Genomic DNA, 19,344 nt, shown 5'->3' with positions numbered 1-19,344 from the left:
AAAAATAAAATAAATACCCACTAAATTATATACACAATTTATGTTTGTTTATAATGTAATTGAATGCCACATAAAATATCAAGTGTTTATTATATGATGATGTTTTTTTTGTTAATTTATATTTTTATTTTTTTGTATGTATCAAATCATAACATTGAATTATTAAATACAGTATTATTATTACTATAACATTATATAACTGTATTTCACTATCATTTAGTAATGTTTTTCTTGAAAAGAAAATCATATTTTATAGTAAAAATATAATTTAAATTATTATTATTATTATTAATCATAAGTCATACGTGTTATTATTATTATTATAATATTGTATACCTGTATATTTGAAATTATGACTAGACATCAAAAGTTATATAAATATATATAAATATTAGTAAAAATTTTTAATTAAAAAGATATTTTTTTTGTTGTGTTAATAATCAATTTAAATATACAAAAAAATTGGTTAAAATTTTTTATGTCTGGTTTTTAATCAGTTTTTTAATATAATATAATTTTTTTTGTATTATAATTATAATAAAAATTGTAAATGAAATTTAAATTATTATGTATCTAAACTGATTAATTATTGTCGATTAAATAATATACAGTAAAATCACAGATAATATTATTATAAATAATATTACTGTAATTATCTATTTATTTGTTATAATTGATGTAATTACTAAAATATTTATGTTTGTATTTTGAATACAAAATTTTAAATCATCACAAATCAGCCATAAAATTAAACGTAAGTTATATTAATTACAGATGTTTTTAATTAAACTATTTTAATTATTAATTTAATTATTGAGTTTTATTATAATTTCAAATATTATTCAAAATTGTCAAATCAGTATCTTTGATCTTTATGCAAATAATTTTAATTGACCTAAATCATCAAGGTTAAATAATCAAATAAACATTGATACTATTGAAAAATTTAAAGTTTAATACCTAGAAAACTAAGTATAATATTACTTATATGATTTTATTAACATAAAATTAAAACTTTATTATTACAATTTGATTAATATTTTCATAACAATTTAGAAATTTAATTTAAAAAAAAATATATTTTGTGAATTACATTGACACAAAATGATATATAATATCTTTAAAATATTGACTATTTTGTTAATATAGAGATATTCTGGATATTATCTAAGTTTATTGATTGATATACAAAACATATTAGTAAACAAATAAAATTATTTTATCTATTTCTAGATTATTATTTCTAAATAAAAACAAATAATAAAATATTATTTAAGTAGAGTATTATATATTTTGATTTTTGATTTATTATTTAGAAAAATATCTAGTTTTTACAACTTATTTAAAACTAATTTATTTATTAAAACTATTAAACATTAATTTATATTTTATTATTTTTTATTTTAGATATTTGTTTAAAAATATTATTAAAAAAATATGCCAAATGAACGACAATTAGTTGACTATCGGGAACTCATACCCGATGTGCGCCAGTATATACTCGATCGCAACAAACAGGATCCCGAAATCTATGACCCGATTGATGTGGAACGGGTCGAACGGGACGAGTGGTCAACCCTACGATTTATTAAGTGGAATCGCGGCGATGTCGGCAAAGCGCGGACACAATTGGACACATGCCTTAAGTGGCGCCAAGAGTTCGGTATCAATCGGCGTACGGTTGCCGACGTACCCGTAGAATTCACCAAAGCTGGTGCCATATTTACGGCCGGTACCGATATGGCCGGCCGTCGGGTACTGTACTTGCGGGCCAAAGTCTATCGTCGGATACCGGCACTGGTCGACTATTTCAAACAGTTTGTTGTCGGCCTATTGGATCTGGTCGATAAGGATGCCGGTGCCAGTGGCTATTCGCTGGTGTTTGACCTGACAGGTCTGGGCTTTTCAAATGCCGACATGGATTTCCTACAGTTTCTGATCAATACATTTCGCAACTACTTTCCATACGGCCTGAGACATGTGACGGTCTACAGTTTACCGCGACTATTGAGACCATTGTGGGCAGTGGCCAGACTGTGGATCGGTAGCGAACAGGAAAAACTAATTAAATTTGTCTACAGTGTTGATGAGCTCCGGGCGATTATACCCGTTGATCAGTTGCCGTGCTATTTGGGCGGTCAATTGGACACTGATTTTACTGAAGCACCGCCCGGTTGTAAATCGGTTAAAGAGTTGGCCCCGCAGTACGGGTTTACCGATAAAGAGGTAGACAAATATATTAAGATATTTGAACCGCATTTGTTGGAAGCAAAACAATTGGTCACTATTGGTGCTAAATAAACTAAACTACCTGGATCATATATTTTTAATGTAATTATTTTTCTTGTAAATATTAATTTATTGTTTTTTTTATTAGTAATTTGTCAATTTAGCAAGTAATTATTTTTTATTTTAATGAAACTAATCTGTAATTACAAAAAAAATGTATTATTATCTAAAATTGTTAAAATTAAGACTATATAACTTTAAAAAAAATTATTTTTTTATACTGTACTAATACTGTATTTTATGTATTTAATTTATATATATCAAAATATTAAATGCTATAATTATAAAGTATTTACTATTTAATCAAATAATATTTTTAAATTATTATAATATTAATATTATTACATATCTATATATTATTTTGAAATAATTAATTTTTTAAAAATCTACTAAAAATAACATTTTCTAATACAGTATTTTTGATATTTGTATATTTGAAATAAATTAAACTTTATTATTATAAAGATAGTGTAATTTATAAGTACAGTACTATATATTAAATGATTCAAATAAGTGTATATTGATAATGAAATTAATACAATAATTGTTTATTTTTTTTAGTAATAATAATAATAATTGATAACTAATCAATAATTAAAAATTTAATATATTTTATTAACCTATTTATATTATAACTTTATAATATTACCTGATAATAATGTAATAAATCTAAGTGTGGTCTTTTAGTATAACGATAATGTTATCAAATAATAAGTTTTAAGTAATAAAAAAATTATAGTTTTTAAGTAAGTTTATAATTGATTTATTTGCAAAAGTATACTAAATATTAAGTTTATTTTTTTTGTAAAAAATGTATTCAACAAAATTGATTTATAATTTATTGTTATTGCAATTAGTTATTTGTGTTACATATTTAATTGCCGTCGACACCAACAATGAGGATGAAATAACAGCCCTCCCGGGGCTTAAAGACAAACTCAATTTCAAACAATACTCGGGTTATTTGAATATACCGGATGGCAAACACTTGTTTTATTGGTTTGTCGAGTGCGAGACTAACCCAGCGGATGCACCGGTAGTCCTATGGCTTCAGGGAGGACCGGGTGGTAGTTCATTGTTTGCACTATTTGTCGAAAACGGACCGTTTAGTGTCGATGCCGCGGGAAAGACACTTAAACTTAATCCTTACAGTTGGAATCGTGAAGTAAATATGCTGTACATTGAGGCACCAGTAGGTACTGGATTCAGTTATAAAGATGACAAAAATTATTTTAACAATGACACTACCAGTGCTGCCGATAATAGACTGGCTTTAGTAGAGTTTTTCAAAAAATATCCAAACCTTCAAAAAAATCCGTTTTATATAACTGGTGAAAGTTATGCCGGTGTTTACATACCGATGTTGGCCCAGGAGATACTTAGCACTAAAACTGATATTAATTTAAAAGGTAATTAAGTGAGTGAGTGAGTGGGTGTTAATTATTATGTATCTAAAAATATTTTAATTTATAGGCATTGGTATCGGTAATGGTGCTCTAACAGGTCGGGATGGTACCGATCAGTCGGTTATTGATCTATTGTTAGGACACGGATTGGTGACTATCGAGTCATACGAACGCAAGATAGAGGCCTGTTGTCAGTGCGCTGACGGCCAACCCGTAAACGAGTGTGTCTTTGCTAAGCCAGTAAATGCCACGTATGTCTTATAATAACTAATATTTTATTATAAACTTAATATAATATTTATATAACAAAAAAATAATGACTATTAAAACTACACAAATAATTATATTATTTTCTATAACTTAGTTGATATTTATATAAATATTTTTTTTAATTTTATTTTTATCAATATAGTAAATGTAAGCAAGCTAAGTTAGATCAAACCGACGCACTAAACGCTTACAATATATACGATGATTGTGGCGGACTCAACGATGCCTACCTGTCCTCTATGTATGACCAGTACCATAGTTCCCGTTTCGAGGCACTGGGCATTCAGACACTACAACAATCGTATTCATCGTCAAACAACAATAAACTCATTTGTCCGCAAAGTGGTTACTCTGATTACTTGAATACACCGGCCGTACAGTTGGCCATACATGCGCGCAAACCCGATAAAAATCAATGGTATGTTTGCTGCGGTCCGTATGATTTCACACACGCCTCTACACCACAACACGATATTGTACGCGAACTGATCGACAAGTATGGCCTCAAACGGGTGACAGTATATAACGGCGATTTTGATATTGTCTGCGATTTTATTGATGACCAGCGATTTGTTGACAATCTAGGCTATCAACGGGATGGACACTATAAGTATGTATTTCCATCAAAAAAAAAACATGTAGTTTAGCAACTAATTTGTGTTTTTATATATATATATTTTTTTTGTTGATATAGAGAGTGGACAGTTGACGGTAAATCGGACGGTATTATTTGCGGTTATGTGGAACGCTATGAAAAGGGTTTACAATTTGTTTTGGTCAGAGGTTCCGGACATATGGTTCCCAAAGATAAACCCGAAGCTGCACTACAAGTGCTTAAAGATTTAATAGGAGTCGTAAAATTGTAAAATAATTTAGCAATAAAAATATTTTTAAAAATTGATTCAAATAAATAATAATTATAATAAAAACTTATTATTTATTTTTTTTAATAAAACCTTTTAATAATTTTAATTCTATTAATCTATAAAAAAAGTTACAAAATTTATTAAAATTTAATTTAATATAAAATAAATAAAATCCCTTATTATTTATATTTTAATGTTTTAAATTATTTTAAAAAATAAATGAAAATAATTTGAAATGAAAGTATTCTCAACTATAAATTGATAAATAATATACAATAAAATGATAACAACTATTAATATTTTTCAAAAAAAACTATAATTGAATAATTGAATAGATATTAAAACTAGTTAATCATTTATTTTTATGTGTTATCTGAATTAAAAAACGATAATGTTATCAATAAAGTAATAATAATAACTAAAAAATATTATTATTATATTTATAAATTGATTTATTAACTAATAATGCTGGCACTAAATATAATTTATAATTTATTTGTATTAGTTAATTGTGTTACATATTTAACAGCCATTGATGACAATAATGTAGATGAGATAACAGCCCTTCCGGGACTTAAAGACAAAATTTATTACAAACAATACGCGGGATATTTGAATATAACTGATGGCAAACACTTGTTTTACTGGTTTGTCGAGTGCGAGACCAATCCAACGGATGCACCGGTAGTCCTATGGCTACAGGGAGGACCGGGTGCTAGTTCACTGTTTGCACTATTTGCCGAAAACGGACCATTTCGTGTCGATGCCACGGGAAAGACACTTAAACTTAACCCTAACAGTTGGAATCGTGTGGTCAATATGCTGTACATTGAGGCACCAGTAGGTACTGGTTTTAGTTATAAAGATGACAAACACTATCACAACACCGACACTACAAGTGCTGCCGACAATAGACTGGCTTTAGTTGAGTTTTTCAAAAAATATCCAAATTTCAAGAAAACCCAGTTTTATATAATGGGTGAAAGTTATGCCGGTATTTATATACCGATGTTGGCCCAGGAGATACTTAGCACTGGAACTGATATTAATTTAAAAGGTAATTGAGTTAATGGTTGAATGAGCTAATTGTGTGGGTGTGTGGGTGAGAGTAATTATGTACAGTGTTTAATAATATAAGTACTACTATTATTAGGCATTGGTATTGGTAATGGCGCTCTGTCTGGTGTCGATGCTGTCGGTCAATCGGTTTTTGATCTATTGTTAGGACACGGTTTGGTGACTATCGAGTCGTACGAACGCAAGATAGAGGCCTGTTGTCAGTGCGCTGCTGACGGCCATACCGTACGCGAGTGTGACTTCTCTAAACCAGTAAATGTCACGTATGTCTTATAAATAATATAACATAAATTTTTTGATTATAAACTTTTTACTACTGTATATATACAGTACAATATCAATAAAAAAAACAATGATATTTTAAAACTATGATATTTTTTATTGTTATTTGCCATTTAGTAAATGCAATGAAGTACGGTTAGACCAAACCGACCCAATAAACGTCTATAATATATACGATGATTGCAGTGGACCAAATGATGCCTACCTGACCGCTACGTATGAACAGTACCATCGTTCCCGTTTCGAGGCACTGGGCATTCAGACACTACAACAACGGCATTCATCGGCTAACACCAAACTTATCTGTCCACCTCAAAATGGTTACACCGATTATCTGAATACACCGGCCGTACAGCTGGCCATACATGCGCACAGACCCGACAAAAATCAATGGTTTGTTTGTTGCGGTCCGTATGACTTTCTATATGCATACACACCTCAATACGATAACGTACGCCAGTTGATCAACAAGTATGGCCTACAGCGGGTGACAGTATATAACGGCGATTTTGATATGGTCTGCGATTTTATTGATGACCAGCGATTTGTTGACAAACTGGGGTTTCAACGTAATGGCCACTATAAGTATGTCTGTTTGCCGACAAATTAATAAAAACAAAAAAATGTAGTTTTTTTGCAAATAAGTTGTGTTTATATATAATATATTGTTGATGTAGAGAGTGGACAGTTGACGGTAAATCGGACGGTATTATTGGCGGTTATGTGGAACGGTATGAAAAGGGTTTGCAGTTTGTTTTGGTCAGAGGTGCCGGACATATGGTTCCCAAAGATAAACCCGAAGCTGCACTACAAGTGCTCAAAGATTTAATAGGAGTCGTAAAATTGTAAAATTATTTATCAACAAAAATTTAAAGAAAAAAATTCATTCAAATAAATAATAATTATACTAAAAACTTATTCAAATTATTATTTATTTATTTTTTATGAGTCGCAAAATTATAATTGTTGATTTCAATCAATCAATAATAATTATAATAAAAACTTAATTCAACTTATACTGTAATAAAACATTTTAATGACATTTAGTTTATAAATAAAATAATCTTAGTATAATAATAATATTGGTATACATAAATAATAGTAATATTATAAAATTATTTTAAAAATTTAATAAAATTATTTAGGAAAGTAAATAATTTTAATTACAAAGTGATAAACTATATACAATAAAAATAAAAACAGTTGGATATTAAAACATAATAATATATATTGCATATATATTATAGTTTTGTAGTTTATATTATATAATTGGTTAGTACAGGACAGCCCATGATGGCCATACCACACCCCTCTAAAGGTTTATATAAGAGTCAACCGAACCCTATTTGGTCTCTTGGTTTTTATGTGTCACTTAGATTTACTCTGACATTTGGGTTATATATACTTAGTTTATATATGAGTTCCCTGAGCCCAGTCTCTTAGACTGAGGATTCTCTTTTACTCAACATGTATTCTACTTAGTGTTTTACATTTGTTAACTAATATTAATAATCAACAATAAAGTTTATATTATTATACAATTTAATTGTGCTTTAATAAACAATTCATACAACTATACTGGTGCTGGTGAGTGGGTGGCGCACGAAACGCTACCACCGACTGGATCGGCCAAATCGGCCGATCATTGGTTTCAACAACTGGACGCGATTGGCGAGTGCTCTACCTTAATGACCAGTTGGACGGCCGGTGCAGCATTCAAAAGCCGCTAACCCGAGTTCAGCGCAGCGCTTGTATAACACATATATCGGCTAAATATATGTTATGTTGTATTTGGTGGAGATCGCAGTGGTATCGATTTTAAAAGTACTCTCGTAATACTATACATCATGGACTGGTATACATTATTAATTTATCTTTTATTAATTATTTTATTAATGAAATTAGGTATCAACTGATCCCTATTTTTTATATGTTTACTATTAATTGCGAAAAAATTCTATTTTATATATAAGTGTTAGTATTAGTGTTTTAAAAGTCCTATAATATTAAAAATCTCGATAATTATAAAAAATTTTTTAAAAATAGTTTAAAATATAACATATGTTTTATTGTCTAAAATACGAAAATTCTTTTATTTGCTAAAAAATTCAAATGCTTCTAAAATTTAATGGGTTTATTGCTTTCAAACTGCAATTATTTTGTAATTTTCACACACATTAACACATGTATCCTTCTTATAATATAGTAAAGTTAAATGTTAAAAAAGCAATAAAATTCAAAATAACTGCTTCAAAAAATTACTGTATAACTATTCAATAGCAATAAAAATGTTACGAAAAGCTTGCTCTCGTTATACATCACAGTCACTCACTAGAAGTGAAACCAATCCTATAGCTAATACTGAAACACAAAATTCCAATGAGAACACAGTAACAGATGTTTTCACACCAGAAAACAACACTAATATCAATAAATCTCTCAAAACTGAACAAAATAAGCCATTATTTCAAATTAATGACCAAAATTTGGGTAATTATGTCAATTCCCAAATAGGGCAAAATGGCCAAAGCAGTCAATCTAGCCCACAAATTGAAAGAAATAAAAATAATTGCCAAAATATTTCTATGAGAACAAATTTAATTACTTTAAACAAAAATTTAAATAATGTTACAAATGTTACCAATAGCACAGAACAGTCTAAACCCAAAAGTGAATTTAGATCCATAATTACTGTAGGATCAATTACACCCCAACCAATTGATGGTAACAGTCATATTGATGACTATATTTATATCAGTATAAGTAATAACTGCACTAATGACATGAAAAAGCTTAGATTACCAGATCACTTAAATATTATTGCAGAAATGGGGTACAAATATTTTGCAAAACACAACAATAATAGTAATTGTGAGGAAAAACTGCATAACAGTAATCCTCAAACGGCAGTTAACAATAAGTCAAATGAGTTGTTCAAGTTTTCCATTATGGCCAATATTGCCAAAACAGACACTGAATCAGAAATATTACAATTATGTGAATTAGTGATAAACTTAATTATCACTAAAAGAAAAAATCATAATAGAAATTATGTTAACTAGTGAGGCTACGGTCATCACTAATGCCGCCGTTATTATCACTATTAATAACAAACTTAACTTTGGACGGCTAATTAAATAATATAACTTGATCTATATATAATGCTTTATCACTTATAATTATTTTTAATAAAAAATTCTGATACTTTGCTTTTTACAGAATTCTAATTGACATTTATATTAAATTTGTAACCAATATTTAATTATTTAAATATTAAACAAGCTTAATTGTACTTCTATTTTATAAAAATGTGAATGATTTGTCAAATTGGCCAAAACGGCCAAATCTGTCATAAAAAGTTAAAAATAAATATAAAAACAGGTAATTTATAAAAAGTAAAAAAAACAAGTTTAGATTAGAAAAGTAATTTAATTTTATAGGTACTGTAGTTTAATAAACAATTTTAGAAATTTTGAATGATAAAAATATAAATATTGCCTAATACTATTTGTGAGACATTTAGCGCTATAGTCTGCACAATATAGGAAATAAAATAATTGCATGCAAAATAAAGTAAAAATAATGTTAAAATGATTAAAAATATTTTGTAATAAAGAATAATAGATTAGCTAAGATATAATTTATAATAAAAATTATATGTATAAGATTGAATGAATGTAAAAATGATTAATCAATAATAAATAGATAAAAATGAAAAAGTATAAATGAAAATACAAATTTAAATATGCGCATTTGTGTTCGGCTAATCAAGTTAAATAAAAAAAGGTTTGAATAAATATAAATGATTGTATTTAAAAAAAATACAAATAGGCAATTATAATTTAAAGTTTTACAAGATAGTTTATGCCTAATGGACATTTGGGTCAATTTTATCAGATCGGCCAATTTGATCAAATTGTCGTAAATAGCCCTAACATAAATAGTCGGTTTAATTTTGAATTAGAGTAAATATTGAATAATATTTACTTAGAATAAATATATATAAAACAGTATTCTATAATATAAATTAAATATACTAATGAAAAAGTAAAATAATTAAGTTAAAACATTAAAAAATTAATTACTTAACAATTTTTAAAACTTATTATCGGATATTATATTAAGTAAAATAAAATAAAATTATAAATTGATATAAATTTTCATTTATTAAATTAAGCAAAAATAATTCTCATAATAATACTTATTTAACAATAATATTAAATATATTTAAGAACCACAAAGTAATTATATAGAATACAAAAATCATATATAAATAAATATAACTACACAAAAATAAATATTTTAAATAAAGTAGTTATTAATTCTAATATTATATTATGTAATAATTATTATTTCTATCATTTTAGTAATAATTTTGAATTAGTAATAGTAGTAATTATTATGAAGATTTCAACTAATTTTAAGGAAAAAATAAATTAAATAAGTATAAAATAATCTTATCTAGTATAAAATAAAATTTATTCAAAATATACAAATAATTAATAAATATTAAATTTATAAAAGGAAATAATTTAACAACGGTTATTTTACAATAATTAAAAGAAATTATTTAAATTTATTTAAAAATTATATAATATAATACAAATTACAGAAAATATTATCGTATAATATAAAAACTTATAGCTTATTATTGAAAAAATGGCCAAATTGCCCAAATTGGCCATATTATTAAATTGTTTAATTTTACAATTTAAGTTTCAATTATATAAAAAAAAATATTAAAATTAAAATATAATTAAACTTAAACAATAATTTAGTATTTTTATATCATAAATCAGTTTTTTAAAAATATTTTAAGAATTAAGAAATACTTATTCTGTTTTTTAATAAGAAATAACTAATTTTTAAAAATGTATCTACACATTACACTATGAATATAAATAATTTTAATTTTATTAAATGTTTTACTAATAATTAATTTTTTAAATATATATATATATGAAAACGTTTATAAAAGTTAAATTCAAATGTTAATGATATTTTATTTATAAATATTGAGTATTTTATCATTAAAAAAGTATAATAGTCATCTACTCGACGTTAGTATCCATTTGTTTCAAGAAGTCATTGTTGGTATTATTGAGACTATTATTAACCTCAATGTTACGGTTGGCGTCAATATCTACAAAATTGATCTTTCGTATGAATAATTTTCGACATACCATTTATTATTATCAAGACTTATATCACTGACAAGATATGCATCGAATCATTATTATCTTCATTGGCCACATATTCAGCCATTAAGTTGTTAGCCATTGTGTTGACCATACCGTTATAAATCATTTGGTTAACCACAGACTTACTACAAGTAATCGAGTGCATCATAAGTTTGGTATAACGTTATTCATCTATTTGTTAATTTACAACTATATATCAATATATAATAAACTAAAAATATATAACTAATGATAACTATAAATCAAAAAATTGTTTTTCGTACTAATTAAAATTAGTATATACATTATAATTATGTAATTTAATATTTATAATAATTTTATTTTTAAATTTTTAATTTATGGACTAAATTGGCATTTAATATACAAATTTTATATTAAGTGATTGTCATACAAAATTGACCAAATTGATCGATTTGACCAAATTGGCCAAATTTGATAAAATGTTAGTTTTTGTGTGGACATAGTGTGCCCACTTCACCCAATTTATGTAATAGGTTTTTCACCTAAATTATAAGTTTATAATTGTAATTAAAGGTTTTCCCCTATTAATTATAGTGGAATTAATTACATTGATTGTAAAAAAATTAATGTTAATTATATATAATCAATTTTCATATTATTATGATTGTTTTAAAATTTTATATTTTTATTGTAACGGTTGGCTTTTATTTAACTGTGGGGGGATAAAACATAATAATATATATTGCATATATATTATAGTTTTGTAGTTTATATTATATAATTGGTTAGTACAGGACAGCCCATGATGGCCATACCACACCCCTCTAAAGGTTTATATAAGAGTCAACCGAACCCTATTTGGTCTCTTGGTTTTTATGTGTCACTTAGATTTACTCTGACATTTGGGTTATATATACTTAGTTTATATATGAGTTCCCTGAGCCCAGTCTCTTAGACTGAGGATTCTCTTTTACTCAACATGTATTCTACTTAGTGTTTTACATTTGTTAACTAATATTAATAATCAACAATAAAGTTTATATTATTATACAATTTAATTGTGCTTTAATAAACAATTCATACAACTATACTGGTGCTGGTGAGTGGGTGGCGCACGAAACGCTACCACCGACTGGATCGGCCAAATCGGCCGATCATTGGTTTCAACAACTGGACGCGATTGGCGAGTGCTCTACCTTAATGACCAGTTGGACGGCCGGTGCAGCATTCAAAAGCCGCTAACCCGAGTTCAGCGCAGCGCTTGTATAACACATATATCGGCTAAATATATGTTATGTTGTAATATGAAACCTAATTAAACCATTAGTTTTAAGTGTTATCTCAATTATAACGATAATGTTATCACTAAAAATAATATATTATTAATTATGTTTAAAATAATTGATTTCTATTAATAATTTTATTATATTTATAAATTGAATTGTTTTATAATAATGAATACACTAAATTTAATTTCTAATCTATTTTTATTAGTTAATTGTGTTACATATTTAGTTGCCGTCAATAACAAAAACAACAACAATGAGGACGAGATAATAGCCCTCCCAGGTCTTAAAGACAAAATCAATTTCAAACAATACTCGGGTTATTTGAATATACCGGATGGTAAACACTTATTTTACTGGTTTGTCGAGAGTCAGACCAACCCGGAGTCTGCACCGGTAGTCTTATGGCTTCAGGGAGGACCGGGTGGTAGTTCACTATTTGGACTGTTGGTCGAAAACGGACCGTTTCGTGTCGATGCCGACGGAAAGTCGCTGCATCTGAACCCTTACAGTTGGAATAGTGTGGCCAATATGCTGTACATTGAGGCACCGGTAGATGCGGGCTTCAGCTATAAGGATGATAAAAAATATTTGAATAACGACACCACAGTTGCCACTGATAATAGACTGGCTTTAGTAGAGTTTTTCAAAAAATATCCAAACCTTCAAAAAAATCCATTTTATATAACCGGTGAAAGTTATGGCGGGGTTTACGTACCAATGTTGGCCAAAGAGATATTTCAGACTAAAACTGATATTAATTTAAAAGGTATGACTCAGGTAGTTAATGTCTGGGTGTTTATGTGTGTGTGTGTGTGTGTGTGTGTGTGTAAATAAATACATAATTAATTATTTATATAAAAAATAGGTATTAGCATTTGTAACGGTAGACTATCGGGTTGGGATTTTTTGGGCAATCAATCGGTGTACGACATGCTTGTCGGTAGCGGACAGTTGTCTATCGAGTCGTACGAACGCAAGATAGAGGCCTGTTGTCAGTGCGCTGCTGACGGCCATACCGTACGCGAGTGTGACTTCTCTAAGCCAGTAAACGCCACGTATGTGTTATTGTTATTACTATTAAACATAAATATTATTATTAAACAGTATTTAAACTCAATAGCTATTGATATTATATTATAAATTATCTATAAAAACAAATATAATAATATCTATTGAAACTATAATTACATTTTTTTTTGTTAAAAAAAGTTTATAAAAATAGTTATTTTTGTTAAATTTTACATTATTAGTAAATGTAACCAAGCACAGTTAGAATTGGGTAGTGTACCAAATGCCTATAACATATACGATGATTGCGGCGGACTCGACGATGACTACCTGTCCGCAATGTTTGACCGGTATTATCGTTCCCGTTTCGAGGCACTGGGCATAGTTACAATGCAAGCTCAACCAGCTCAACAACACATTGCTAACAAACTTAATTGTCCTAAAAATGGTTATACCGATTATCTGAATACACCGGCCGTACAGCAGGCCATACACGCGCACAGACCTGACAAATCTAGGTGGACGGCCTGTTGCGGTGAGTATAACATACTGCAGGGGCTAACACCACAACACGATAACATACGCGACCTGATCGACAAGTATGGCCTCAAACGGGTGACAGTATATAACGGCAATTTTGATTTGATCTGCGATTTTATTGAAGATCAACGATTTGTTGAAGCACTCGGCTATCAGCGTCAAGGCCTTTATAGGTAAGGTTGTCATCACATAAGTAGTGATTTGTTACACATATGTATGAAAAAAAAATTCCTGTATTTTCTACCGTATAGTCACTGGACAGTTGATGGAAAGCCTGACGGTGTGATCGGTGGTTACATTGAACGCTACGAAAAGGGATTGCAGTTTGTTTTGGTCAGAGGTGCCGGACATATGGTTCCCAAAGATAAACCCGAGGCTGCTTTTCAAGTGTTTAAGGATTTATTAGGAATTGAAAAATTGTAATGTAATATACAATAACAAAAAAGTTTATTTTTAATTTTATGACTATTTTCAATTGAATTAACCAAAAACAAAAATAAATTAAATACAAAATTGCAAAAAATATTTTTTCATAGTAACTAATAATTTTATTATAGTATTAAATATTAGTTTTATTTATTTAGTTTTAAATTGGAAAAAAACTAAATATATTAACAAAATTATTGACGTAATATTAAATCTAAATAAATAAAATTCATATACTTTTATAAAACTATATTATAAATATATTTGAATTATATTACAGTTTTTAAATAGTAAAAGTTTAAATATTATAGTATATTGTATATTATATTAGTAGTATAAATATTAGACATTTATTTTATTTTTAAGATTTAATAGGAATTTGACAATTGTAATTCAATACAATAACAAAAAGTTTATTTTAATGTTTGAATTATTTTTTTGACTGAACTAATAAAAATAACTCCAATTAAATGCAAAATAAAAATTTAATTTTTTTAAAAAAAAGTTATTTAATTACTATAAATTTAATGATATTTAAAATCTAAACTATTAAATCAAATAATTTTCTATTCCTATGAAAGTAGTTAATGGCATTAAAATTTATTGTTTTTTAAATTAAATAATTTATATATTTATAATTTTATCTATAAATAATAAAATATTGTAATTTAAATAAATATAATAATAATAAACAATAGTATAAACAATTTGACAAAAAATAGAAATCTGAAAAACTTTCTAAGCATTATAAAAATGATTTACAAAAAAAACCATATTATATGATAATATAATTTTGTTACAGTTTGTACATAATATATATAAATAGTATAAATACTGTAAGTACTGTATTATATTAATACTTTAGATTTAAACATTTAATTTTAATAAATAACTAATTAGTACTAATTAAATAATCATATTAATCAAGATTTAATATTATACATAAAAAAATATATTAATCCAATTTAAGCATATCTTCAACAAAATTGTATAGACTTACAACAGGGTTTGTTTTCAACAATATATATATATATAATTTAATTAAAATTAATTTTTTTTATTATTCACATCATATTGCTTGACCCAGATGACAATCGGTGCCGGTAATTATATGAGTTACCCGACCCGACTGGCCACTACTGATCAATATGATTGCCACAATTAAATAAAGTAAGTGTAATTTTATTGAACAACATTTTTTGTTATTGTTGTTGTTAACTTAACAATATTTGATAGATTATAAATTTATCCTTGATAATATATTTTTAATTATTAAACTCTCAGTCTACTTTTATACTATAAGTTTTAGTGATAATTTTTTTAGTAAAATAATGTATATAATAATAAAAAAAATTAATATTAATTATCATGTTAATAATTATATTTAAAATGTGCATAATACTCTATCTAAGATGATTTTTTTAATTTTATTTTTAATAAGTTTTTCCTACAATTTTTTTTTATTAGTTTTTGGGTCAGAAAAATTAGTATAAATAATTAATTTTGTCAAAAAATAAATTTGATCTTTTTTATAGTACCAGTTTATTGATTATAGGAATTTTATATGAAAAATAAATTATCATTATTTTTTGTATAATTATAAAGTCAACACATTTATAATTATGCTGACATTAAAATATTTTTATATATTAAATATCTTTATTAAGTATAATTACTAATTTACTATTAATTAGTCTAAAGTCTAGACTATTTTGATTCAATTTTTTACTAATTTATCATAAATTAATTTACATTAATAAAATAAATAAATAATTTATATAAATTGAAGCATGTAATTATATTTTTAAAAAATAACAATAAAAGTCTATCCAATATAATAATAATTAGTTTTATATTATAAATATATTCTATTTTTATTAATAAAATAAAAATATTTTATATTAAATACAAAAATAAATAAATTTCATTCATATCATTTTTTATTTAATTATTTTCTTTATTATCTAATTTATATTAAATTTTATTAGTATTTTTATATATTTTAAAAATAATATATTGATATAATATTAGAAAAATACATTAGCTAGTATATCATTTAATAATATAAATAATTTAGTTGAAATTATTTACTAAAAATTAATGATAACAATTAACATTGTATGGATGGTCGCATGTTTTAATCCGGTCATTCCATAGTGTTCCCGTTGCACAGTCTAATAAATGCCCGGTGCCGTGTGAGCATATTACAAACTTTGAACAATCATAATAAAAGGGATAGTGACCATCGGGTTCATCGCAATCAAATGTACGATAGCCCAGTGCCTGGTAGGTCATCATCGACAGCATTATCAACATGCATATATAAATACTAGAAAATAACATTGATGACATTATTAATTTTTTAAAAATATGTTTTAAAAAAACTTTTTAGTATATTTAACTAATCTAATTTTTACAACTTTTATAAAATTATAAACAAAAATATAAATATTAAATAAAAATATTACTTTTTACAAGAATTTTTTTCTCTAATAATGTATGATTAGAAAAATGTGCAAGTTTATTATATAGTTATTTTTTCAATATGTAGTTATTAATTATCAAGGCTATTAGAGAAAAATATGTATATTATGAAATAACAATTTTTTAAAAAAAATTATAATAATATGAGTACAATCACATATTTTTTATGACTAGTATAATATTAATGTTTATATAAAAAATGTTTTTATATTATAATAAAACAATAGACTTTTTCCAATATTTATGTAAATTATAATTATTAAAATAACCAATAATAATATTGTAATAACTGATAAATATTTTAATTATTAATATCTATAAAATTGTTGTTTTAAAGTTTAGAATTAAAATAATTAAATGCCAATTAAGTTATTTTGTTTAATAATTATGAGTAAAATAGATTTCTAACAAACAATATATATGATAAAAATAAAATAAATACAGAATTAATAAAAATTAGTAATTATTTGATAATTAATTAATTTTTATTTATTTTGTAAACTTTTTAAAAATCTCAAATGAAATTTAGATTATAGTTTAAAACAAAAACAATATTTGATACAATTTTTAAACAAAAATTAATTAAAAAATTGTATAAACATTTAATTAATTAAAAAAATTGTATAAACATTTAATTAATTATAAATTTAATATAATATAACATATATACTGTATTTATAATTATATTTATCTGAAACTTTTATCATATTATATATGACTTAATATATGATATCTTATTTTTTGCATCGACAGTGTTGTCCCGTTGGACACCACGTACTGTTGTCCTCTGAACCCGGTTGACAGCTACCGCCACGCCATCGACGACGATAATTTACGCACAAGGAGTTACAATCGGTAACACCATATTTATATCGCATGTATGTACCGTATAGTCCACGTGCCAGTGGACCATCACATCCATAGCTATACTTTTTCTTAAGCCATTTACAAAATCCAGCAACATCGTCCAATGATTTAGCACCGGTACCCATTGGGTAGAGATAGCATACTAGACATATAGCTAGTGCTAAATAGACAACAGTTTTCATAACTAGTATGTATAACACAGTACAGTATATAATTTTTTATAGTTATATAAAAATATTAGAAAAAGTTTTATATTATAAATAGTCAAATGTGTTCATGATTTTGAATTATATACTCACGACTTATAATTATTTTGTTTTCTAATAAAATGTTATTATTAATGATGAAAACATATATTGATATAATATTATAAAATAAACAATATTATTGATTATAAATTGTAAATTATGACTAAGATTTGCTAAATATATTGTAAAAAAGTTAGTAAAAAAAGTTTTAAATGCTTTAATGATAACTAAAAGTTATTATTCAGCATTGAAAAACTTTTTTACTAACTTTTTTACAATATTAGTTAAACATTTATACTGTTAATAATAATAATGCAATAATAAGATAAAATATAAAAAAATAGTCAGCAGTAAAATACAGATACCGATACTTAATACAGTATATAATAATATATTAAATGACTAAAATGTAAGAAATATTAATAGTTACACATTTATAAAGCGAAAAATAAATCCAGTATTAATTAATTAAATCATTGTATTAATTTCAATATCTAAATTATATTTTTAAAAATATTTGTTTATTAATAATTTTATTAGAACATAACAAATTGGTTTTAATTTAATTAATAAATATATGAAATAATTTATAAAAAAAATTAAAAGTCATAAAATTATTTATAATTTTAGTTAATAGTATTTTCCTATTACTTTAAAATCTACACACAATTGTATATTAAAAACAACAATTATCTAAAATAATCTATATATTGATCTCCAAATACAGTACTGAATAATATTTTATTAGTTTAAAAATATATAGTAAATCACAAATTTTAGTGTAGTTTTATACAATAATATTGTGTAGGATTTAATCAAATAAAGATATATATAAATATTCACGAATTCCTGAAAGGAATACGTATATGCATTCTAAAAGTCTGTCCGTCTGTCCGTCTGTCTGTCCCACGAGGACATAGGTTCGAATCCAGGCTCCGCTACAAAATTTTTTTTGGTTTTTTTCCTTTTTAAGTTAAGGAATTCGTGTGGAAATGCTTTTAAAGCATTCTCAGCTGGTTTTTATTGTATAAATGATTTAATATATATATATATAAATTACATAAACAGTTTTAATTAATAGGTTTGCACTCAATTGTTAAACATGCTAAACTTTGACACGTATTTGTATC

General features: G+C 25.7%; 4 protein-coding genes across 4 annotated transcripts; all 4 read left to right on the top strand.

Annotated features, from left to right (window-relative positions):
• Positions 1–715: 715 nt before the first annotated feature.
• Positions 716–2,319, top strand: LOC128956771 (motile sperm domain-containing protein 2-like). The gene is made up of 2 exons (XM_054302487.1): positions 716–754; positions 1,408–2,319. The coding sequence occupies exon 2, from the start codon at positions 1,438–1,440 to the stop codon at positions 2,299–2,301; it is 864 nt and encodes a 287-aa protein (XP_054158462.1). The 5' UTR covers positions 716–754; positions 1,408–1,437; the 3' UTR covers positions 2,302–2,319.
• A 736-nt stretch (positions 2,320–3,055) lies between these two features.
• On the top strand, positions 3,056–4,841 carry LOC128956766 (lysosomal protective protein-like). The gene is made up of 4 exons (XM_054302480.1): positions 3,056–3,698; positions 3,763–3,946; positions 4,108–4,575; positions 4,660–4,841. The coding sequence occupies exons 1-4, from the start codon at positions 3,101–3,103 to the stop codon at positions 4,829–4,831; spliced, it is 1,422 nt and encodes a 473-aa protein (XP_054158455.1). The 5' UTR covers positions 3,056–3,100; the 3' UTR covers positions 4,832–4,841.
• Positions 4,842–5,279: 438 nt separating this feature from the next.
• LOC128956736 (lysosomal protective protein-like) lies at positions 5,280–7,039 on the top strand. Its single transcript, XM_054302450.1, has 4 exons — positions 5,280–5,888; positions 5,985–6,171; positions 6,308–6,775; positions 6,868–7,039. The coding sequence occupies exons 1-4, from the start codon at positions 5,297–5,299 to the stop codon at positions 7,037–7,039; spliced, it is 1,419 nt and encodes a 472-aa protein (XP_054158425.1). The 5' UTR covers positions 5,280–5,296.
• A 5,118-nt stretch (positions 7,040–12,157) lies between these two features.
• LOC128956735 (lysosomal protective protein-like) lies at positions 12,158–14,612 on the top strand. The gene is made up of 5 exons (XM_054302449.1): positions 12,158–12,221; positions 12,868–13,407; positions 13,507–13,696; positions 13,892–14,362; positions 14,441–14,612. Exons 1-5 carry the CDS (start codon positions 12,158–12,160, stop codon positions 14,610–14,612), a joined length of 1,437 nt encoding a protein of 478 aa, XP_054158424.1.
• The last annotated feature ends 4,732 nt before the right edge of the window (positions 14,613–19,344 follow it).

The sequence above is a fragment of the Oppia nitens genome, unplaced genomic scaffold, assembly GCF_028296485.1.
Source record: "Oppia nitens isolate AA-2021 unplaced genomic scaffold, nextdenovo-longstitch-racon4-pilon3 scaffold32_pilon_pilon_pilon, whole genome shotgun sequence".
In the NCBI taxonomy this organism is placed as follows: domain Eukaryota; kingdom Metazoa; phylum Arthropoda; class Arachnida; order Sarcoptiformes; family Oppiidae; genus Oppia; species Oppia nitens.
The sequence above is the reverse complement of the archived record's forward strand: the minus strand, read 5'-3'. Positions and strand labels throughout refer to the sequence as shown.